This window comes from Monodelphis domestica, chromosome 7 (genome assembly GCF_027887165.1).
Source record: "Monodelphis domestica isolate mMonDom1 chromosome 7, mMonDom1.pri, whole genome shotgun sequence".
NCBI classification, from domain to species: domain Eukaryota; kingdom Metazoa; phylum Chordata; class Mammalia; order Didelphimorphia; family Didelphidae; genus Monodelphis; species Monodelphis domestica.
The window spans coordinates 260,041,805-260,067,767 of record NC_077233.1 but is presented as its reverse complement, the minus strand read 5'-3'; the positions used below and the strand labels follow the sequence as shown (position 1 = coordinate 260,067,767).

Below are 25,963 nucleotides of genomic sequence, written 5' to 3'. Positions count from 1 at the left end.
TAAGCAATTGTTTTTCTTTGGTGTTTTTACTCCCACAATTTTTCCTCTAAATGTGGATAGTGTTCTTTCTGGTAGATCCCTCCCAGTTGTTTAGGATCACTGCATTGCCACTAATGGAGAAGTCCATTACATTCGATTGTACCACAGTATATCAGTCTCTGTGTACAAAGTTCTCCTGGTTCTGCTCCTTTCGCTCTGCATCACTTCCTGGAGGTTGTTCCAGTCTCCATGGAATTCCTCCACTTTATTATTCCTTTTAGCACAATAGTATTCCATCACCAACACATACCACAATTTGTTCAGCCATTCCCCAATTGGAGGGCATCCCCTCATTTTCCAGTTTTGGGCCACCACAAAGAGTACAGCTATGAATATTCTTGTACATGTCTTTTCCCTTATGATCTCTTTGGGGTACAAACCCAGCAGTGCTATGGCTGGGTCAAAGGGCAGACAGTCTTTTATCGCCCTTTGGGCATAGTTCCAAATTGCCCTCCAAAATGTTTGGATCAATTCACAACTCCACCAGCAATGAATTAATGTCCCAACTTTGCCACACCCCCTCCAGCATTCATTATGTTCCCTACTTTCATGTTAGCCAGTGTGCTGGGTGTGAGGTGATACCTCGGAGTTGTTTTGATTTGCATTTCCCTGATTATAAGAGATTTAGAACACTTTTTTATGTTCTTATTAATAGTTTTGATTTCTTTGGCTGAGAACTGCCTATTCATGTCCCTTGCCCATTTATCAATTGGAGAATGGCTTGGTTTTTTGTACAATTGATTTAGCTCTTTGTAAATTTGAGTAATTTAACCTTTGTCAGAGGTTTTTGTTATGAAGATTGTTTTCCAGTTTGTTATTTCCCTTCTGATTTTGGTTACATTGGTTTTGTTTGTACAAAATTTTTTTAATTTGATGTAGTTAAAATTATTTATTTTACATTTTGTGACTCTAAGTCTTGCTTGGTTTTAAAATCTTTCCCTTCCCAAAGGTCTGACATGTATACCATTCTGTGTTTGCCTAATTTACTTATAATTTCCTTCTTTATGTTCAAGTCATTCACCCTTTCTGAGTTTATCTTGGTATAGGGTATGAGGTGTTGATGCAAGCCTACTATCTCCCATATTGTCTTTCAATTTTCCCAGCAATTTTTGTTGAATAGTGGGTTTTTGTCCCAAAAGCTGGGATCTTTGGGCTTATCATAGACTGTCTTGCACTTACCCCAAGTCTATTCCATTGATCTTCCTTTCTGTCTCTTAGACAGTACCAAATTGTTTTGTTGACCACTGTTTTATAGTATAGTTTGAGATCGGGACTGCAAAGCCACCTTCCTTTGTATTTTTTTTTCATTATTTCCCTGGATAACCTTGATCTTTTGTTCTTCCAAATGAACTTTGCTATGGTTTTTTTCTAATTCAATAAAAAAAAGTTTTTTGGAAGATCGAAGGGTATGGCACTAAATAAATAGATAAATTTGGGTAGGATGGTCATTTTTATTATGTTACCTCATCCTACCCATGAGCAGTTAATGTTTTGCCTATTGCTCAGATCTAGTTTTAGTTGTGTGGAAAGTGTTTTGTATTTGTGTTCATATAGTTCCTGTGTTTGTCTCGGGAGATAGATTCCTAAGTATTTTATATTGTCTAAGGTGATTTTGAATAGGATTTCTCTTTCTAGTTTTTGCTGCTGAGCTGTTTTGGAGACATATAGAAATGCTGATGACTTATGTGGGTTTATTTTGTATACTACAACTTTGCTAAAGTTGTTGATTATTTTGACTAGCTTTTCAGTTGATTCTCTAGGATTCTTTAAGTAGACCATTATATCATCCACAAATAGTGATAGCGTGGTCTCTTCATTGCCAATTTTAATACCTTCAATTTCTTTTTCTTCTCTAATAGCTATTGCTAGTGTTTCTAGTACATGGTTAAATAATAGAGGTGAAAATGGGCATCCTCGTTTCACTCTTGATCTTATTGGGAATGCATCTAGTTTATCCCCATTGCAGATGATGTTTGCTGATTGTTTTGGATAGATACTGTTTATTATTTTTAGGAAAGACCCTTCTATTCCTATACTTTCTAATGTTTTCAATAGGAATGAGTGTTGTATTTTGTCAAAGGCTTTTTCTGCATCTATTGAGATAATCATGTGATTTTTGTTGGTTTGCTTGTTAATATGGTCAATTATGGGGATGGTTTTCCTGATATTGAACTATCCTTGCATTCCTGGTATAAATCCTACCTGACCATAGTGAATAACCCTCTTGATCATTTGCTGGAGTCTTTTTGCTAGTGTCCAATTTAAGATTTTTGCATCTATGTTCATTAAGGAGAATGGTCTGTAGTTTTCTTTCTCCGTTTTTGACCTGCCTGGTTTTGGAATCAGTATCATATTTGTGTCATTAAAGGAATTTGGTAGAACTCCCTCTTTGCTTATTATGTCAAATAGTTTGTATAGTATTGGAATTAGCTGTTCTTTGAATGTTTGATAGAATTCACTTATGAATCCATCAGGTCCTGGGTATTTTTTCTTAAGGAGTTCTTTGAGGGCCTGTTCAATTTGCTTTTCTGATATGGGATTATTTAAGAATTCTATTTATGCTTCTGTTAATCTAGGCAATTTATATTTTTGTAAATATTCATCCATATCACCTAGATTGGTGTATTTATTTCCATATAGTTGGGCAATATAGTTTTTAATGATTTCCTTGATTTCCTCTTCATTAGAGTTCTCCCTTTTCATCTATGATACTGTTAATTTGCTTTTCTTCTTTCCTTTTTTTAATTAGATTGACAAATCCTTTGTCTATTTTGTCTTCAAAATATCAGTTTCTAGTCTTATTCATTAGTTCAATAGTTTTATCACTTTTGATTTTATTTATTCCTCCCTTAATTTTTAGGATCTCTAATTTGGTTTTCTTCTGGGGGATTTTAATTTGTTTGCTTTCAAGTTTTTTGATTTGTATGTCCAATTCATTAATCTCTGCTCTCCCTAATTTGTTAATATGTGAACTCAAGAATATAAATTTTCCCCTGAGTACTGCTTTGGCTGCATCCCATAGAGTTTGAAAGGATGTCTCATCATTATCATTTTCTTCAATGAAATTATTAATTGTTTCTATGATTTGTTCTCTAACTAACCAATTTTGGAGCATGATATTATTTAATTTCCAATTAATTTTTGATTTGGCTCTCCATGTATCCTTACTGATCATCCTTTTTATTGACTTATGATCTGAAAAGGTTGCATTTATTTTTTCTGCTTTTTTGCATTTGTATGCCATGCTTTTATGACCTAGTATATGGTCAATCTTTGAATGTACCATGTGCTACTGAAAAGAAGGTGTATTCCTTTTTGTCCCTATTTATTTTTCTCCATATATCTATTAACTCTAAGTTTTCTAAGATTTCATTCACATCTTTTACATCTTTCTTATTTATTTTTTATTTGATTTTTCTAAATTTGATAGTGGTAGGTTCAGGTCTCCCACTAGTATAGTTTTACTATCTATTTCCTTTTTCAATTCTACTAGTTTCTCCATTAGAAATTTGGGTGCTATACCATTTGGTGCATACATGTCAATTAGTGATATTTCCTCAGTATCTATACTCCCTTTTATCAGGATGTATTTACCTTCCCTATCCCTTTTAATCAGGTCTATTTTTACTTTGGCTTTTTCAAATATCATGATTGCAACTCCTTCCTTCTTTCTATCAATTGAGGTCCAACCTTTAATTCTGACCTTGTGAGTATCAACCTGCCTCAGGTATGTTTCTTGTAGACAACATATGGTAGGATTTGGATTCTAATCCACTCTCCTATTCATCTACATTTTATGGGTGAGTTCATCCCATTCACATTCAAAGTTATGATTGTCACTTCTGAATTCCCTAGCATTTTGATATCCTCTCCTAGTTGTGTTCTTTCTTCTTTTGCTATATCCTTTTAAACCAGTGGTTTACTTTTAATCAATCCCCCTATTCCTTTCCCTTGATATGCTTCTCTTTCTGGTCCCTCCCTTTTTGTTCCCTTCTTGTTTATTTTTTTAAGGTTTGTTAAGTTCCCTCCCTCCTCTCCTTCCCTCCCTTTTTGTACTCCCTCCCCCAACCCCCTTAGTTTTCCCTTCTCCCTTACCCTGTAGGATAAGGTAGAATTCAAGATCCCAATGGATTTAGATGCTCTTACCTCTCTGAGGTGATTTCACTGAGAGTAAGGTTTAAGTATTACCTATTAACACTATCATCCTCTCCTTCTTATAAGAGTATTCTTTCCCCTACCCTTCCCATGTGTATTTTTGAGTAAAAAAGAATATTCTTTTCATTTTATTTCATCAAGTATCTCTTGATACCATCATCACTTCCCCCCACCCTTTTTTCTTTTTTTTGCATATCATCTTATAGCCCTTAATGCCCGAATCTTTTCATCTGAGTGATTCTTCTAATTACTATAAAAATGAATATAATTTTTGAGAGTTACAAATAACATTTCCCCATATATTAATATATATAATTTGATCTAGTTGTAGCCCTTAAAGAAGAGAGTTTGAATAAAAAAAAAACATTTTTCTCCTTGTCCCTCTCTTTCATATTTACCTTTTCACGTTTCTCTTGATCTTTGTATTTGGATATCAAACTTTCCACTTAGTTATGTACCTTTCTTTAGAAATACTTGTAAATCTTCTATTTTGTTGAATGCCCATACTTTCCCCTGGAAGTAGATAGTCAGTTTTGATGGATAGGTGATTCTTGGTTGATAACCCAGTTCTCTTACCTTTCTGAATATTGTATTCCAGGCTTTGCAGTCCTTTAGTGTGGAAGCTGTCAGGTCTTGTGTGATCCTGATTGGTGTTCCTTGGTATCTGAATTGTCTCTTTTTGGCTTCTTGTAGAATTTTCTCCTTAGCTTGAAAGCTCTGGAACTTGGAAATTCCATTCCTGGGAGTTGTCTTTGGGGGATTTAGTGTAGAGGGTGTTCTATGAACTCTTTCAATGTCTATTTTGCCCCCTTGTTCAAGAACATCAGGGCAGTTTTCTTGGATGATTTCTTGTAGTATGATGTCATGATTTCTGTTTATTTATGGGTTTTCAGGTAGACAAATGATTCTCAAATTATCTCTCTTTGCACTGTTTTCCTGATCTGTCATCTTCTCAGTGAGATATTTTATGTTTTCTCCTATTTTGTCAGTCTTTTGACTTTGCTTTATTAATTCTTGTTGTTTTGCCAGATCATTGTCTTCCAGTTGCCTAATTCTGGTCTTTAAAGACTGGTTTTCCTTTTCAGTTTTGTCTATTCTGCTTTTTGTGGCCTCCAGCTGTTTCTCCAATTGGGAGTTCTTGTCCTTTAAACTGTTTTTTTCCCTTTGAATTATTTCCCACTTTTCTTGCCAGAAGGCTTCCATCTTTTTAGTAAGCTCCAATTTGAATTCTTCCAGAGCTTGTGGGCAATTTCCATTTTTTTTTGAAAGTTTTGACTTTGCTTGAATTTCCTCCTCTATTTCCTCTGTAGCCTGGGTTTCCCCTCCATAAAAATTTTCCTGGGTCAATGCCTTCTTCCTTTTTTTCTTGGAGGGTGTTTGTTGGTCCTGGGCACAATTAGCCATCACTATGGTGGTTTTTCCTTCCCTTTTTAGTCAGAAATCTGAGTGATATGGGCAGGTTCTTTGTTTATAGAGTTAAGGAGCAAGGTTTTTGCCTGAGGCAAGCTCTCAAATCTCCACAACCTCCTCTATTCACGAGAGAGCCCATGGTCTGTGCTCCCCAGTGAGCCAGGGTTTCAGATGTAACTGCTCTTTGGGATAGGTCCCCAGTGGTCCTAGTCAGATCCCAAGGACTGAGAGGTTCCCCTTGCTCACTCTAGAGGTTCCCCTCACTCACTCACTGATTCTGGCATGAGCTGTCTCCAACTCTGGCTCCATAGGTGGGGTGGGGAAGGGTAGATCAGCTCACGTTTGGGTGGGAGCTTTTTCACCCTCTTATGGTGTGGAATTGCCCAAATCCCACATACCTTCAATGCTGTGCCCTACTGTAGTGTTCCTCTGTTCTTCTGAAAATTGTTTTTATGGTCTTTTTAGGTAGTCTATTTCGGTGGGTGCTGGGGAGAGGAAGGTTCCTGAGTCTAGGCTGCCACCATGCTTACCCAGAAGTCTGTCTTATGTTTTTTAAAGACACACATTCACTGCATTTTTTTCATCTCATCTGGACCACAAAGAGGCTGCCAGGCCTTACATGTGTTACATAAATAATAAATCCTTAATAAATGTTTGTTGAATTGATTTGTTTGCATTAAACTTTCAAGGGTATTAGTATAAATTATATTTGAGCAGTGGATAAGGCATCTTCACATTCATTGTCTTTCTACTGTGAATGAAAAAATGCACACAGAGAAGTCCCCAGAGAAGTAGATAGTCCACTCTTTTCTCTTTAGTAACCACATCATATAAGTCAAACTTTATTCCCTGTCCCTTCATTGCCCTTATTGTACTTTATACTTGAAATCGAATACCATGAATGAATGAATTAATGAAAAATGAATTCATGAATAACATTTTAAAATCCATTTAATGCCTACAATATGCCAAGTACTGTGCTAGATAATGAGAATATGACTGCAAAAATGAGAAAAGGGAGCTAGTGGTGGCCAAGGATGGGCACACGAGCAAAAGTGATACTCACCAAAACCCAACCTGTACTTTCATGTTTGGATGGACCACCACGAACCTGGACAGCCATATTAACTCGGTCTCCTGGCAATTCCTCCAGCAACTTGACTCCCTTGGGAGATTCTGTGATCTGTAAAAGTAATCATCATCAGTCAAGATTGACATTAAGAGGTTTGGATAGCCAGCATGTTGCCACCATCTTCTTCAGTTTGTCCAAGCCTTAGATCATTAGTGTGTCCTTTATGTGTATGCAAAACTATTTCATTTATTTCATGATGGCTTCATTGGGTATCAGTTGCTTGTAGTACTATTAGTGACTAAGTGAGTTATAGTTTTTATTACCATGAGAATTCTTGTCCCCAACCTTGTTTCAATCACTCTGCATTCTACAAATACAAGGCAAATTCTGCAACTGGATTATTATCCTAGTTGAAAAAAGAAAAAAAATGCTAAATACTGTCACCTTACTTATTTATAACAAAGTTTCTTGGACTATTGAAAGTTTAAGAGCTATACTTTAATCTGTGCTCTTTTCACATAGTACTTCATACACCTGAGACAAAAGGCAAGTTCCTAAATCATGGATGGGATCATGAGATCTGGAAAAGGTATTAGATGCCATCTTGCCAGTTATTTTATATAGTAGATCTCAGTTTCTTAATTAATATATAGTATCTATATTATGAGGGAATTGTGCTGGAATCATCTAGTGCCCTGCAGACATTTAGTCCACTATAAATTGATGATTTTATAATAGGTTTTAATTTCATGGAGAGAGTCTCACATTGGACATGAAATTTAATTTTCTTAATAAATGGTCTGTACTGAATTGTGCAGCACAGAAAAAACAATATAGATGAAAGTATTTTGAAAATGTTTAAGTATTACATAAATACATAATAAATAACAATGGTATACAGCACCATATTTGGAGTCAAAGGATATGGGTTAGATTGTTGACTTTGCAATTTACTGACTGAATTATCTTGGACAAATCACAACCTCTCTGGGCCTCAGTATCCTTAGATGTAAAATTAATGGACAGAAAGAAAGTCTCATTCTGAAGAAGAATTGAGTTACTTCTTTATTTCCAGAGACGGGGGACCATGGATATGGAACACTTAATATTGTTGGACACATGTTTCTAATAGTGTATACGAAGGAAGGAAGGAAGGAAGGAAGGAAGGAAGGAAGGAAGGAAGGAAGGAAGGAAGGAAGGAAGGAAGGAAGGAAGGAAGGAAGGAAGGAAGGAAGGAAGGAAGGAAGGAAGGAAGGAAGGAAGGAAGGAAGGAAGGAAGGAAGGAAGGAAGGAAGGAAGGAAGGAAGGAAGGAAGGAAGGAAGGAAGGAAGGAAGGAAGGAAGGAAGAAGGTAGGGTGGCTTGTAAGCCAGCTTAAGTTGTTACATTTGCTATAAGACTCCAAAGAACACCTGTGATATTCACCAAGTACCCACATTGTGAGTACCTGGATGGCACAAGTCTTGTCAGTATTCTCTGACATACCTTCCTCCAGGTAATGATGGGTGTTGGCACAGCCTTCACTTCACAGGAAAGGTATACCTGGGCCCCAGTTACATTGTGGATCTTTTTGGGTGGCATAACAATCACAGGAGCTATAAAGAAAACAAGTGAATAAAACCATCAATATGACAAATTCTTTGTATTTGGGGCTAATCTTAAAGTATAGAATATATCCTTCCTTCTCCCTCCCAAATTCAGCTTGCTCATAATCTATCTGTTTTACTAATAGTAAAAGCTGAAATGTATATAGCACTTTAAGGTTTACAAAGAACTTTCATACCTCTGAAGTAGACTAGAACAAAATCAAAGCACTTTCCCAAATGTGGGTCATATTTATTTTTCATTTCTTTTGTTTGTTATTTTAAAGCAATTATAGTGGAGGAAGACAACAGGCCAACAATTATGTTCTTCCGTAAAACCAAATGTAGGTGTATGGATAAACCAAAATAAAAAGGCAATCAACTATATGGAAGGACCATGAACAGCTTCTCTTGGGAGGGAGAGAGAACCAAGCACCTACTATGTACCAGGCACTGTGCCAAATACTTCAGAAATATTATCTTATTTGATCCTCACAACAATCCTGTGAGGTAAGTTTGATTCCCATTTCGCAGTGAAGAAAACTGAGGCAAACACAAGTTAAGTGGCTTCTCCAAGGTCACAGAAATGGTAAATATCTGATGCCAGATTTTAATTCAGGTCCCTCAGACTCAGAATAGGTCATTACCCTACTAAATGTGCTGCTTAGTTACCTTAGCCATTAAAAACAGAAAGTTTAATCTGTTCATAAGAGAGATAATTAGGAACAAATTGTGTTAAAGGAGTTGTGTTTTACAAGTAGCATTTTAGAATTGAAGATTTTTAAATGATTTCAGTAGATATTATTAAATAGTTAATTGTTAAATCAGGGGAACAGTAACTCCAGGAATGTACAGCTGGATCCTGATTAGTGTGAATAATTAATCCTATAAAGTGGTCACATATTTTAATTACTAGAATTTGAATTGCTATATAAGTATAACTATTAGAAGTTTTATGTGTTTAAAATATGGTCATTGGCTTCAATCCAATGGAAACATCAGTCTGAATTTAAAATGAGGAGAGAATTTGAAAAATGCCACCACATCACAGGATCCGTAACCATTATTACTCAGGACCTAACTGAAATATTTGAATTCACATTATATTAATATATATGTGTATATATACATGTGTATATACTGTTATTGATGATATTGATCTTGTTATTTGTTGTTGATATAGATGGCTGATTATAGGCTTGAGCTGTTAGGGTCACCTGGTGGTAGATGGTGTATGAAGCTGCTGGACACAGTTTAATCCAACACCTATTTATTATTCACTATCAGGAGAGTAAGGGATTAAATCTAAGATTTCTAAATATACCCCCCCCCAAACTAATCCGCAAGGATTTTCTTCTTGTTCACCAAAGGTGAATCTCCTTAAACTATTCTACAACTATCTACCTAAACCCCAAATCTTTCTAAACTTACTTTAATATATTATATAGATATATGTGTGAATATATATATATATGTATAAACTCCAACTACTCTTAACCTCCTTAAAATATAAATCAAAAGTAACAAGTTGTCGTTTCTAACTGACTAATGTGACAGTTAGAAATCAAATGGTTTCCTCTGACTCTTTCCAGCTTGGAGTCAGAATTCATGCTGTTCAGTGAGAACAAACAGCACCCTCTCCTTGGCAGCTGCTTCTCCCTTTCAGAACAGCTCTGACAGCAAACAAAACTCTTCCCACCTTCACAGATGTGCTCATAAAGTTTCTAAGTTAAGTTTAACCAAAGTCACTAACAGATTTTACCCAGAGAAAAGTCACCTACCACCTCTCCAGACAGTCACTTTCCAGAGAGTGGCCAAGTTCTCTAACTCTCTTCCAAAAAATTCAATCTTCCTTTAAAAGCCCACAATGATTTTTTTCCTGGTCTTGCAATAAAAGGAGACAAGGCAAAAATCCTTGCTCTGGTCTACATCTCTATTTCTAATTATACTATATAAATAATTAATAACTAATTAAACTTTTCAACACACACGTGTTTGTGTGTCTAATCTTAGTTCCAGGGAGTCAATGATGAGACATTGACCTCTTATTTGTATAGAAGAGATGAACTTTGGGTTTCTAAATTTCAAGAGAGGTTTCTACAGGGAGCAGGAAAGAGGGATCATTGGAAAGTGACAGTAGGATAAAAAAAGTCAGACAACAAAACATATATGTATAGTTTTGAGTGGATGCAAATTACCTTGTATTGGAATAGTCAAAAAAAGATGGGGATAAAGTGTCTCCAGGTGTTTTAAAAAATAGGCTCCTTATTCCTTGATTTTTAATAATCCTTAATAAACCTCATAAAATATAATATTTTATTATTAGAGATATACATTTAATTTTTACAAATGGCATAGCTAACACAAATTTGTAAATAAAAGTAGAGAAGGGGAACGAACCCTCATGATTTTGCACTTGAATAAATGCTGTGTTTGTGAACTATTCTTTCAGTGTTATATTAGATTTAAGTTGAAATTTTTCATACTAGGCTTTATACCCACAGTAGAGCAAATACTGCTAAGTAAGACTCCATAGGTGGAGGCCACCACTGCTCAGCATGCACAGTTACTTCTACTTTGCTACGTCTGGTGCTTAGTCCAGGAGCAAAGGGAATATGGAAAGGGAAGGTAGAAAGAGGATCTCATTAACATTTTCTTTGATCAAATAACTTATTATCTTATGATTTGTCCTATGACTCACTCATTCTTTAGTATTATATGGATACATATATTATATATGGTTAGATATACAGACAGAGAGATAGATAGATAGATAGATAGATAGATAGATAGATAGATAGACAGACAGATAGATAGACAGATAGAAAGACAGACAGACAGACAGACAGACAGACAGACAGACGGACAGGTGGACAGGTGGGTAGATAGATAGAGAGATAGATAGATAGATAGATAGATAGATAGATAGATAGATAGATAGATGGATAGATAGATGGATAGAAAGACAGAGATAATATTATCTCATTTGATCTCCACAACTCTGCATGGTAGGTACTATTAGTATTTCCATTTTACAGAGAAGAAAACTGAGGCTTAGAGATGTTAAATGATTTGCTTAGGGCCACACAGTAAGTGCCTGGGGTGAAGTTTTCTGTTGGTTCAAGGTCAGTGAAAGATACAAGTACTATTTCTGCTTTTCTGTATTTGTTAATGAATTTGATGCCCTACAATACAGTGAATTTTTGTAAAGGAGGCATGAAAAGTTGAGATATTTCTATATTCTCATTCTAATTTCCAAAGATTAACAGAAATCTGTCATTTTGAATTTTTCCTAGCTGTGGGATCCTGGGCAAGACACTTAAACCCCATTGCCTAGCCCTTATTACTCTTCTGCCTTAGAACCAATACAAAGTATTGATTCAAAGATAGGAAGGAAGGAAGGAAGGAAGGAAGGAAGGAAGGAAGGAAGGAAGGAAGGAAGGAAGGAAGGAAGGAAGGAAGGAAGGAAGGAAGGAAGGAAGGAAGGAAGGAAGGAAGGAAGGAAGGAAGGAAGGAAGGAAGGAAGACAAAGTGAGAGAAAGAGATTGAGTCTGAGATCCCATTCTATGTGTCCTCTCCCTTGCTACCCTAGATGGACTAGACAATCTGGTATACCATTGGTAATCAGATTACTTATGACACCATAATTCTGGACTAGGACTCTGTGCCAAGTTCAAGCTTTACAAATGAATAGATTCAAGTCTTAATATCTGTCACAATTCCAGAGTTTAATTCTGAATGGTACAGTGGGGGAGAGCAGCAGAAGGAAGCAGACCCCTCCTGGTACTAGCTCATATATGTAGCTTGTAGAAGTGGTGGTGGACTTTTTTTTTGAGAGGGAGACTGGAGAAGGGAGGTGGCAAGGATTAGGTCACCCTCATAGGTGTTTATTTCAATGAAGGGGCAGAGCGTTATTTTTTATTGGACTTTAGGTCAGTGGTGACAAACTCATCTAGAAACAGACCCTTGTGGGACCTGTTTATGGTTTTAGAAAACCACAAGTTATCATTATGTATGTTTTACTCTATTTTTATTTATTTAATGACATTTTAATTTGGTTCAGAAAATGGGTTTTACACCTCTGCTTGTTCAGGGAGCAGGGCTTGGCTGAAACTCTTCATTTGGCCCTCTTGGGCATTAGCGTTATTTCTGTATTTCTCCATTGTGTCTTCCTTCCTTATTCCATCTGCCTCTCAAGCTCTCTTTGTTCTCATTTTTCATTATACCTTCCTGCCAACGGGGGTCTGAGGGGAATGTTTTCCCCTCCCCTCCGCCTCACAGTCCTGGAGAGCCACCATCAGGTGTCACAAAGGCTGGCTAGGAAATAAACACTGCTATGGTTGGTTCTCGATGACAGAAGATTGCATTTGTGATCTTTTGATTTCACTGTGACAAATGGGAATGACATGAAAAGATAGAGGATGCAGTGACATTTGGTAGCCTGGAAATGCATTTGTGTTAAACCTTAATCAAAAGGATGCTTGAAAATCTTCCTGAGATGATGGCATTTTCAAGCATATTAGAGTATTTAATAGTTTCTGAATTCCTTGGATTTTCAAAAATTCATTTCCAGTTCCCCTCCTTCTCTGTCCACCACCTGCACACTATGCATTTGATTTGATTGCTCATAAAATGAAAGAATGGATTTTTTAAAACTTTTAGTAATGTTTTATTTTTTCCTATTTACATATATAAAATATTTTTGGTATTTGGTTTCTAACATTTTGAGTTCCACATTCCCTCCCTCTCTCTCCCCTCCCTCAAATCTGAGAAAGAAAGCGATTTGCTATTGGTGGTACATGTTCTAAAAACAGCTCTTAATTACCTTAGAATTTCATGTACTCATAAAAACCCAGTAAGACTAACCAACATGTCTATAGCACCACAAAGCACTTTCCGTGTGTTATCTCTGAAATGGGACTTTGGCAAATGCCCAGATTACCTAAATTGGACACACTTTTGTAGAAGACACCAGGGAGTGGAGGGGGGGCTGACACTGTGAGAAGGCATTCTGTGATCACCTACAGTGCAAATGGAACTGGTCTCTCCAACGATCAGAGTGGGACCAGTCTATTTCTACTGGTTACATAGCAAAATAAGTCTCCATCCTTAAAATGACCAGACTAGAAGAAATGATGAGCAGGTTAATTAAAAGAAAAAAAAAACCATGGAGGGTGGACCTATATGAAATTATGAAGAGCAAAACAAGTAGAACTAAGAGGATATTATATATAACTACAGAATTCATGTTTGAGGAATAACTTGTGAACGTCCACCTCCAGAGAAAGAACTGATAAATAGAAACAAGAAAGACAAAGATGACACATACATGTATCTTCTCATCAAACGATGCCTTCTCTAGTCAGGAGAGTAGAAAGGTGGAGGAAGAGAGATATCTGGGAATTTTAATGTCATCCACAAATAAATTAATTAATAAAATACTCAAAGAAATCCAGCCTACCAGCTTGAAACTGATTGTCTCCCTTTCTCAATGCTAACAGCCCTCTACCCTTCCCTTGACAATGATATTGAGGAATGAAGAGGCATCTGGCAAGAGCTGGGCAGAGAAGGACCATAATCCTCTCCCCTTAAACCCTGTGGCTTGAGGGCCTCCAGAAACTGGCTTTACTTAGTATTGTTTTGTTTTCCTTTTCAGTTTCTAGGTGCAGTGAGTAGAGTTGTCACATCCTTGAGTACAAAGACTCTGGGCTAGGAATCCAGGCTGGATGTTGTAATCAGCTCTACAAGGCAGTTCTGAGAAAGGAGAGTCCCAGAACATAAACCCAGAGGGGTTTTGGATAAGGGACTTAGTGGGACTAATATTATATAGAAAGAGATCTAACATATAAAACCAATGATCCTCCCCCATCTTAGAGCTTGAGGGGTGCTGATGTTCCCAGGTATTAAACTGAAATATTTGCTTCTTTGTTCTTGTTATACCTTTGAAGTAAATATTCTTTTTAGAAAGAGAAGATGCCCAGAGAGGGGAGGTCCTGGATTCAAAACTGGCCTAAGACACTTCCTAGCTGTCTGTTACTTAATCCCCATTGGCTACCCTTTATCATTCTTCTTCCTTGTATATAGTATTGAATCTAAGATGGACGATAAGGGTTTAAAAACTGGGGGAATATATGAAACTGGGGGAAAATATAAAATGAAACCAGGATGCTCGAACCCCTAAAATTAGGGGGAAAATCATCAATAGAGTCTTGAGTCAATGGCAGAGACTAGACACTCCCCAATCTTCTAAAGATATCAAACCTTTGGGGAAGATTGGAAATGTAGCAGACAAAGTAATCCTAATTAAAATTTATTTGAGCCTCACAGGTATTATTATCTCCACTTCGTAGTTGAAGAAATGGAGGTTCATAGAAGTTAAACTTGCCCATTGTTGCACAGCCAGTGTCAAAGAAAGGCCTTGGAAACCCAGGTTCTTCCTCAATCAAAGCCTAGTCCACTCTCCACTATTCCACTCTATCTCGTCAACTTCTAATAATATTTCTACTTGTTTCTAAAAAATGAACATTCACATTTGACCCATAAGATTTGAACTAGAGGATCGGAGACTCAGAATTGGAAAGGACCTTGGAAGCCATGAAGTTTATTTAAAAAAAAAAAGAAAAAGAAAAAGAACTGGATATAGAACTGAACAAAACTAGCTTTACTGTAAGAGCCACGGGTTACAAAAGCCAGGATCTAAGAGCCAGAGTCTGAGGTCTTACATATTGTATAAGCATCCACAGTGACTCAACAATATTTAACCCAATGAGCAGAGATTATGAGAGGGCAAGGTGTTCCAAACAGGGGGGTCTCACCAGGAGTGATGAACCGGGCACCCCCACTTTTCCTCCCTCCCCTTCTTGGGTGATTTAGTCAGGAAATCCTGGATCTAGGGAGGTTACAACCTCCAGAATGTGTGACAAGGAAAGGGGAAGTGTACAAGCACTTTCATCATTGCAGAGGCTTTTAGTATTATTCCTGCTATATCTTATTTAAATCACAGAATTATAACATCAAATTATTATAGAGGAATCCTTATAAGTGATTAAAAGCTACAGAATTAAATTTCTTCTTACAAGTCCAACCCCTCTTTTTAATGATGAGGAAACAGACTGAAAGGGTTTAAGTTACTTGCCTAGGGGCACACAGCTACCATGTTTGAGGCAGGATTTGAACACAGGTCTTTCTTATTATAATATTAGAATTCCCTCCACTATACTAGTCTGCTTCTCTTTCTTTTAATACTATTTTTATCAGCTCCCAATACCGAAGACTGAAGTTTGACATGACAACTCTTTTCAAAGTTGACCCATAAACTAACAGTAGCTAATAAATGCCTAACCTCTCTGTAAAATATAAAATACTACAATTGCTAACAAAAGTAATGATGACCACATTGGTATTAATAAGGATCTCTTTCCTCAATCAGAGAGAAAAGTTGCTTGGGGTTTTTTTATGTCGATTAGTTGGGTTTGATTCTTCATGACCCTGTTTGGGGTTTTCTTGGCAAAGTTGCTAGAGTATTTTGCCAATTACTTCTGCAGTTCATTTTACAGATGAGGAAACTGAGGCAAGCAGGGTTAGGCAGCTTTTCCAAGGTCACACAGCTGGTAAATATCTAAATCCAGATTTGAACTCAGGTCTTCCTGATTCCAGGGCCAGCACTCTATCCACTGCACCACCTACTCATTTATTTACATCACCTTAAAACCTAACTCTGCTTGTTAAATCTAATATAGAAATTGTGCTTTGGCAGGTGGTGTTCATTAAGGAAAAATGTAAATGTAAATATAATACCCACATACTTTAGACTGATCTTCAAATACAGACAACTGTCAGTAATAAGCAACTGGTTTCCATTATATTTACTTGAAGTATGGGTGAAATGATGAGACAGTTATCTGGATCTGATAATGTTTTTAAAAAGAAAAGAAAGCTCATGTTTATACAGCATTTTAAGGAAGGTGAAGCATTTCACATACATTATCTCATGGAATCAACAGCCCTGTGAAGTTGGAGATCTAATTATTCCCATTTTATAGGGAAGGATCTGAGATGGCAAGTTTTAGAGATTTATCCAGAGCATCTCAGGCAATAAATTATGACAGGATTTAAATCCAGATTCCAAATATCCATTAGGTCATGCCACATCTCTTATTAGAGGCAACTAGGTACAGGGGAGAGAATGTGTGCCAGAAGTCAGGAAGACTTGAGTTCAAATTTGACCTCAGATACTTACTAGCTATGCGACCTGGGCAAGTCATTTAAGCTTGTTTGCCTTAATTTCCTCATCTGTTGAATGAGCTGGAAAAGGATCTGATAAACCACTCCAGTATCTTTGCCAAGAAAACCCCCAAATGGGAACATGAAGAGTTGAAAACCACAGAAACATCTGAACAACAAAATCTAATCTTATACCATACCCAAAGATGTTATGATATTGTTGGTCTAGAAGTATCAAGCCCCTGCTGCAGTAAAAACTCCTTAAGGGTCGAGGTTATTTTCCCATTTTTGTTTTTGTTTTCTAATATCCCCATTACCTCCATAGCACCTTGCACATAATGAACCCTCAATAAATGTTTTTTTCAACTGGATCTACAGGTTGATTTTTACTGGCATATGACAGGAGCCTTTGCATAGACTTGTTATTATTAAATATTTTGATCACAGGTCTAGACCACAGGAGGAACCTATCAACCATTTTGACTACCACTGAAATGGGAGGTAGTCTGTGCCATCATCAGATCAAACTTGGCAGAAGTCCCCAAGACTAAAATAGCCTGAACTTATCAGTGGTCAGTGAACTAGCAGTTCAACCTCAAAAAACTGTCTATGAGTTGTGGAAAATTAATATTGAAATTGAAATAATATTTCTCCCTTAGCCCCTCCTGGAGGAAAGGCTAAAAAGTCTGATTCTAAAGTCAGGAGGAAACAGTTTCTCCCCCAAGCTATGAAAATGAGCTGGGTCCTCCCTTCATCTGTTTAGATCTTTGTAATGGATGAAAGAATTAAGGGCAAGGTACCCAGTGACCCCCTGGTGAGATTAAAGGAAGCCAGTGTGCTCTGGCCTCCAAGTTGGGAAGGAAAGGGTATGTTGGCATCCTCCTGAGAACTGCCTCTTCCTGGGATGAAGTAAGGAAAAAGGAATTAGAGTCTCTGAGACTCTTCAGTAGCTGTTTACCCATCAGATATGTCTTGGATTGTCCAAGGGAGAGACCGAGTTGGGATTGGGAGGAAAGAAAGAGGTGGGAAAGTTCTTACATTTCTGGCATAAGGCTGACCATGAGCAGAGGCAAGATTCATTGGGTGTGCTTTCTTTACTCAATAAGTGTAGACAAGTGAATGACTGTATCTATCCAACCAGAGCTACAGTACACCAAAACTGTTCTACCAAATCAGATGTATCCTCCATCACATCAGTATTTAAGGACTAAAAATGTCACATTCTATCATAATTTGTATCCCTCATTGGAATCAAACTATCTGATGGTTAGTTACCTTGGCTACAATTTTAGGGCTGTAGGGAGCAGGGTGAGAGGGTCATCTTATTGACCTCCTAGAGAAATTTATCCTCATAATAACTGGATCCATAAATTAAAAGGTGACCCAGTACCTTGCCTGAGCCACTAAATAGGACACTAGGATGAAAATTCCTTTTATTTAGTATTTGAGAAATCCCTGGAGTTCATCAAAAACTTCAACGAACACAGTAAGGCTGGGAGTTGTTCAACCTTACTAGTGAAAGCATCTAGAACTTCCAGGTTCTATCTAGGGCAAGTATTTGGCCTCTAAGGTTTTCCTAAATCAAGAATTTTTGGATTTTCAGGTTTCAGATATTCCTGGATATAGTGCCAGTTTGGGGTTAGATCAGAAAAGTGCTGTCCTCTGTCTGCAGTCTCTGGAGCCCCCATCTGGCAGATATACGCATAGCATCCCTCCCAGAACAATGTAACAAACTTTAGTGACAAGATTTCTTTCCTAGCCCCCATGCCCATTCATTGCCTTACACACAGTAAATGCTTAATGATGTTGGTTGAAGTAAACCAAATTGAATAACAGACATTGTAGCTGCAAGTTCTCGGTCTTCAGAGTTCAGACATAAATAGGGTCATGCTCCACTGGAGGCAAAGCATATTCTAATAATAACAAGGGAAATGCAGTAGAGGGGGTTTTCTTAGGGCTGAGAGGCAAAGGAAGGTTTGAAAAGAATTCAACTGTAACTCCATCTAGAACAGGGTTTTTGTTTGTTTACTTCTTTTGTTTGGCAGGTAAAAAAGGAGAGAGTATTAAAAAAAAAAAACAACCCTTACCTTTTGCCTTGAATCAATTGTTTCCAAGGCAGAAGATGCACTAAGGATGAAGCAAAGTGACTTGCCCAGGGTCACACAGCTAAGAAAGTCCTCCTGACTCCAAATCTGGTTCTCTGTCCACTGAGCATACATTTTAATAACTTGTTTTAATTTTTTCTCTTAGATTTATCTATTTAAATTTTAAATTTCTTATTATACATAGGGACAGTTCCAATATTTGTCCTCATAAACTCAGTGCCTAGCACAATGTTTGATACCTAGAAATCACTTACCAATTGATTGACTTGCCAATTGATTGATCATCTTTCTTTTACATTTTCTGATTTATTAGAATTGTGTTGTTTTCATAGTGGTGTTCCTAATTATTTTTGTGTCTAATAAGACTTTGGAATAAACCCAGAAAACCTAAGATGTAGGCAACCACATGAGAGATGTCAGGGACTTTCTTTAACATCTTTAAACCTACTTGATTTCAAAAACATAGTCACTCTCTTTTTTGTGTCACTCAGATAAAAAGGATTCATTCACTCATATCAAGGAAACCTGTAGTAAGCCATGTGGAGAAGGGATACCTTCCCCTTCTGCTTCCCCTTTCACTTAGACTCTAAAGCCCCAAGAAAAGGAATTGAAGTTTTGCTCTTTTTAATATATGTCCTTTTCAGTTCTAGGGACAAGGAACAAAGTCCTAACTGGAGAACGTCAACCATGGGGACAGGCACAAAATTCCAGGCTGGAAAGTGTAACCAACCTAGTAGGGAATCCTTGAGAGTCCAAAGTCTTGGGGCACATTCCCCACTTCCATCTTCTGGATTTGGAACTAGGTAGGACAAATGCTAGGAAACGAGTTAAGATGTTAGCCTATTCTCCCTCCTTTCCCCAGAAACTGAGATGATGTAGGGACAATAATAGTCCACCAGGTGTTGCGGTGAAATGTTGGTATATTTGTTCTCTCTTGTTATATCTTTGATGTAAACATTTCTTTGTGAAAGCAAATTTGACTTTTAAATGGCTAAATAGACCTGTGGTGCTTGGACACTTAAACCTGAAGAGAACATAATTGGTAGGGTTTGAGCCAATGACAGAGAGGAGAGACACCCTACTCCTCTAGCCCCCACACAAGGGTACCAGAGAACCCTGAGGTAGAGAGATGGAAATGTAACTGAGACAGCCTTCAGGCAGTAGGGGGCCAGAGTAATCACTATCATATGGGTTTTCTATGACCTTTTTCTTTTCATTTTTTATTTTGCTGAATTGAGATGTCTTTCTCCTTTGATTAAATTTGATGATGGTTTTTCAGTTTTGTTAGCCTTTACAGAAAAAAAGTTTTTTTATTGTTTTATACATATTGTCTCCTCAATAGCTACCTGGATCCAGGGGCTCTCATTTTTTCCAGGTATCACCAACCCTTAATGCAATGCCTGGCACATAGATACCTAAAATGCTTATTGACTATTTTTTTTCTATTTTATTCCTCCTCTGAATGCTATGATTTCTTTTTTTTTTAACTTTTATGTGGACTATTACTGTTTTGTCTTCCTAGGTGCAATTTTAATCCATTATTTTATTTTTTCCTTTCTTATTAATAAGGAGACAGAGAAATAAGCTTGCCTCTAAGAAGAGCTTTGGCTATATTCCATAGACTTTAATATGTGGTATTATTTTTGGTCTTTTAAATATTTTAGTATCATTATCCTGGTTTCCTCTTTAACTCAACCATTATTTCATAGATTTTTTTTCTGTTCCCATAGAGTCTTATAACTTTTGTTCATATTATTGTTCATTCGAATTTTTTTACAAAGTAGAAATGAAAATGAATGGTTTGAAATGGAAAAAGGGAAATCACAATGAAAAGAAATTTTTAAGAATAATATTAAAAAGTAACACAAATGGCTACATTCAAATAACTTAGAAAACTCAAAGGAAATAGATGGTCTCCTACATGACCAGATGTTGGTGGAAACTTAAATACAGTGGTAGGAAAGAATTCTCTAATAGAGCCCTAAAGGATTCAACCTCTCCTATTCCCTAAGAGAGAATGAGAAACAGGCAATACAACAGAGCAAGGTGGGGGGGGTGAGTATGGGACACCCCAGGGAGAAACTGGGGCTAAAACAGGCTTTTCCAGTAGCAGCACTGAAGACCCAAGAATTTGAAGTAGAGTTGCTTCTGGGACAGGAAGAGACAAAGAAGTCAGCCCTGTCATAAGAATCAGAACATAAGAGTTGTAATAATTCAGAGGAATGAGGAAATTCTGTGACACAGATACAGAGAATGTACAGAGACTAAATAGATGCTCTACAGAGAGGATATGGAATAATGGACCCATTGTGTTGTTGAGTCAAAACCTGGTGATTTCTGCTCTTTCATCTTCTGCTTCCCTTATAAAAATACATAATAACTATAAGGCAAAAGGAATTCTCAATCTCTCATCCTCTCAAGGGAGAGCTTGAGAATTCATTTTGCTCTATATTTCACAATTGGTTTAGAAGAAACTAATTTCTCTAAGACAATGTGGCCATTCATTGAAAAATGGTTTTTGTATACCTCTGGGGAATTATGCAGCCCAGAAAGGTGAAATTAGATGGTAAGAATATACAGAAGAGAGAAGTAGATTTTATATTATGATATATAAAGAGAGTCTAATTGCTGGGACCGTTTTAGCTGAGAGGTTGAGATGAAGAGATTTTGATTCACACCAAAAAAGAAGAGAACATACACAGCAGAGAAGAATAAGTAAATGTGGCTCAATATCTAGATCCCTATTAGCTTTGGAGATTTGTGTGTGTTGTTGGATGAACTGGAGTTGGCACAGGAGGTGGTCACTTGGACATTGTTTACCATTGTTCTTTCTCTAGGAAAGTTTGAAAGGAAATTCATCCTATCCACTTCCACACCTCTACATCCAGGAAGAGATAAGGGCATTGACTAAAGAGAAAGCAGAAAGCCATGCCTGAAGGACAGTGGGAAGAATGACTGGCTCTACTCACAATAAGATGGGATAGATAGCCAAAAGGAAGTAACTAGCTCTGTTCATCAATCTGTTACTTTCAAATCCACACACTACTGGAAGCTTTTTATTTCTACCCTATTCATTTCCTCCCTTTTCCACTACTGCGTTTATAAATATGTTACTAGACCAACAACAATAAATCAATCATTTAAGTTTAAAAAAAATCTAAGGACTAAAGAATACAAGTTATCAAATAATAACACACACACACACACACACACACACACACACACACACAGCCTCAATAGAGAAACAGAGTACTTTTTTTTTCCTATAAAAAAAAAAGCATCTACCTTGGGCCTTAAAGTATCTACCAACATAATACACAATGGAGAAATGAAACATATTTCCACTAAAACAGCTATAAAAGAAGGATGTCTATTTTAATTACTTTTAATCAACATACAAAATGCTGACAATTACAATTTATATCAAGAAAAAATTATTAGAGGGAGTAACATTGGTAATAATAAAGCAAAGATGTCATTATTTATGAATGACCTATCATGCCTAAGAAAATTAAATTAACCAAAAATTAATACAATGATAAGTAAGTTTAACCAGTATATAAATAGATTCATAAAAATAATTTTTGCTAAATAATAAAAATATACATTAAAATCCTATTTATAACAAGATTCAAAATATCTGAGAATTAAATTAACGAGAAATACAATGGTCTGTATAAAATCCAAGTATGAAATTATAAAGTTTGCAATAAAGATCTAAGGAATGTCCCAGGTGCATGGATGGGTTGGACTAACGAGGTAAAGATTATAATATTCCCCAAATTAGGAAATATTTAAGATGTTATCAATCAAAACATAAAGGAATTCTTTCATACAGCTAGGCAATATTTTTATTAAATACATTGAAAATAAGAGACAAAGTGGGAAAAATGTTTTTAAAAGAAGCTAGTCTTGCATTCCTAGACTTTAAAACATAGCAATATTGTTGGGATCAAATCTGATATTTCAGCATTTCAGCAAAAAATCTCCCCCAAAACAGAAAAATGGAAAAATGAAATAGAGATACCAAAAATCCAACCACACACATACATAAAACTAGTGCTTGGTTGGTTTATAAAAAATCAACACTGAATAAAGGAGTCATTATTTAAGAAATGCTTTAGGGAACCCTGTTGGCAGGAAAGAACAAAGCAATGTGGAAAGAGCTGGAGGTAGGGCATCTGGCTTCAAATTCCTACCTCTGACATTACAGCCTAAGTGACTTTGGGCACATCACTTAAACTCCCTGGCCTTCAGTTTCCTCATTTGTAAAATGAGGGGACTTCATTATAAGATCTCTTCAAGCTTCAGATTTATAATTCTATAAAAACTTTATATATAAAAGGGGGAAATGTAATATGACTTGTTTATAAATTTTTAATTAAAATTTTAAATTAAAAAACAACAGAATTATTAAGGACAAGATAGATGTCTAATAATGTCAAATTAAGAAAAAATCTGTACAAAAATATTATTAAAAGAAAAAAGTAATAGATAAAAATATTTATGAAAAATGTAAAACTTTTACAACTAAAATACATAAGGGCTTTCTAAAAATTTAACAAAGGTAAATATTTATTTAGTGCATAAAATAAAAGACAATTTTCAAAAGATACAATTATTTATAATGCCTTGAAAAATATTCAACTTTATGAATAATCAAAGAGATGCAAATTAAAACAATTCTGGCATACTTCCATATACTCACCAAACTTTGCAAGACTAATTGTTTCCAAAGAAAATGCTGGTATCGTTACAGGGAAGAGAAAGGAATAAGCATTTATTATGTGTCTACTACGTACCAGACACTGTATTAAGTGCTTTATAAATATTACCTCACAACAATCCTGGAGGTTAGGAACTATTATTAGTCCAATTTTACAGTTGTGAAAACAGGCAGAGAGAGAGGTGAAATGACTTGCCCAGGTTCCCATAGCTAATAAGTATCTGAGGCTATATTTAAATTCAGTATCTATCTACTACTTCATCTAGTTGCAGTCATTGTTGATGGAATTGCAAATTTGTAGAATTTTTTGACAGTCTGCAGTGAAAGCTACAAAAATAATTATAACAATGACCCAATAATTTTGCTGTTTGATAATACTCTGAATTTTTTTTAAAAGGGAGTTCATAGATTTTCACATAAGCAATATCATTTATTGTAAATAAGTACTTAAAAAAACAAAATTAGGAAAATAAACATATTGAAGTATATTCGTGTAATAAAATACTCTAATGCCACTGATACTGACAAATATGAAATCTAAGAAGAAATCTGGAATGATCTTTATGAAATAATTTGAAATAAAAAAGAAAGCAGACAAATAAGAGCATATAGTAAATACAACCACAAAAAAGGAAAACTAAATATACAAATGGAATGAATGGACAGAGAATTATGATAGAGGAAAGGAGAGACTTAAAAATTATGCCATTTAATGCACTGACATTGTTATTTAAGGGTAAATAGTTACAAATCAAGTATAACTTTTTGTTTATGCTTATCTGATGTACACCATTTAACACCAGAGGGCACCATGGGTATCATCCTACAAGTTCTTATTGTCCTCAGATTCTTGAGCAGCTGTCACTAATGCTTTGACTCCCCATGTTCTTCCCCACCCCCACCCCCACCCTGTTCTTAAAATCAATGTAGGAATTGTGTTTGTTTCGTCCAAATAAATCTTATGGCCCCAAACTCCATCCCTTTGCCCCCTCCCACTCATCTCCTACCTGCTATTTCAATTTAATGGTACTTACAAGATATACTGTATAAACACTTTCATCAGAATGACAGAATCATAGCAGAGTTCATTTCTACCCACTTGGAAATCTTTCCATTCCCAGTTTAACAAAAATGGCAAATGTTGAACCCAGGGAGTCTTAAGTGGGCTGGCTTCTCCTTCTCAAATAAAGGGGTTCTCTCAGCTGTGAATTCACACACTCCATTAAGGTTTAATTCTAGGGAAGAAGCCTTCATAAACTCTTTTGTATCATGGACCACTTTGACAGTCCAATAAAGATCCCTTTTCAGTCATTCATTAAATACCTAAAATAAAATACATAAGATGGTAAAGGAAACCAATTATATTGAAATATGAGAGAAATATTTTTTTTAATTCATGGACTCTTGGTTTCTCCTGGCTACTACTGGTTAGCAAGAAGGATCAGACTCTTTTCTCACCCATTCTAAATCTTCACACATATCCAACTCTTGCATCTCAGGGAAAATTACTGAAAACATAATTTTGGCTAATATATCCTTTAAATTGATAAAGGGAAAGTATTCAATGTGCAGTGTAAATCAGCAAAAGGACAGCTACTTATTAACTCCACCCAAAAGAAATCCTTAACACAAGAGGCTCACAAGCACACATTAACAAAAACTTACACAAAAAGCAGTAATAATTGATAGCCACGCCTATACTCTTCTGGGAGACTGCTACACAAAGCATCAAATTATAAAGCATTTTGTGAATCTGCTGAATTGGCATTTGGCTTTCACCATTGGTTCCCCACTGTTCCAATAATTTCCTCAAGGTGCCTATCTCCTGGAAAGCCAGGCCAGAGGTTAGTATCATCTTCCTGTTGGTGGTAATCTCCAAGAACTGATGTAAAATCTTCTGGGGGCTTCTTCTAAAATGAAACCTGCATGAACTGAGGACTCAGGAGCTCTTGAACTTTTCAAACTGACCAGGTTGACTCCAAGGTTGGAAAGGTCTACTTTAGGATGGCTATTCAGTCATCTAAGTTTTCCTGGTTCAATAGAGGGACACAAAGAAGAGCTAACTGGGGTTTTGAGATCTACTCTGGGGTTTTCCTAAGCCAACATGTGCTTTGGCTGCCAAGTGCTCACAGCCACCATGTTGCTGGGGTATGGAAAAGGATGTGTCTTTCTATGCCCTTACGAGAAGTCAAGGAGAAGCTCAAAGAACCCTGACTAACTAGACAGGAAAAGGGAGAAGCTTGAAGAGTCCTGACTAATTAGACAGAAAAGGGAAAAAGTCAAGAGCATGGGGTCACTCCATTTAAGGTCTACTAAGTGGTTCGCTTTTCTAGACTTTAGTGGCCAATTCTCTGGCTAAGTTTTGACGGCCTTCTCAGATTCAGCTGTTGGAAGAAGGGAAACCTTTACAGGACTACCTAGGATTGGTTGTATCATCAAAAAGGGAGAAGCTCAAGTCGCTGAGGAAGTTAGCAAATTCTCTATGGGACAGATGCCTTCATTTCATGCAATCTCCATGAGGGATGCTCTAATCCAATCCAACCAAGCCCACACTCACAAAGGAAATACAATACAAAACGCACTCCATAGCTTCATTTTAGGGCCTGACTTCCTTCCTTTGAGTAACTTTTGCTATGAACAACCACGTCAGTA

The 25,963-nt window shown here is 36.5% G+C and overlaps 1 protein-coding gene across 1 annotated transcript in view; it reads right to left on the bottom strand.

Moving 5' to 3' along the window:
• The window catches only part of IGFBPL1 (insulin like growth factor binding protein like 1), a 67,757-nt gene that overhangs the window by 3,826 nt on the left and 37,968 nt on the right, over window positions 1-25,963 (bottom strand). Inside the window, exons 2-3 of the mRNA XM_001372394.4 lie at window positions 8,160-8,269; window positions 6,671-6,787 (exon numbers count right to left, since the gene is read on the bottom strand). Coding sequence (XP_001372431.2) covers window positions 6,671-6,787; window positions 8,160-8,269 — 227 coding nt within the window. The remainder of the gene's footprint in view (window positions 1-6,670; window positions 6,788-8,159; window positions 8,270-25,963) is intronic.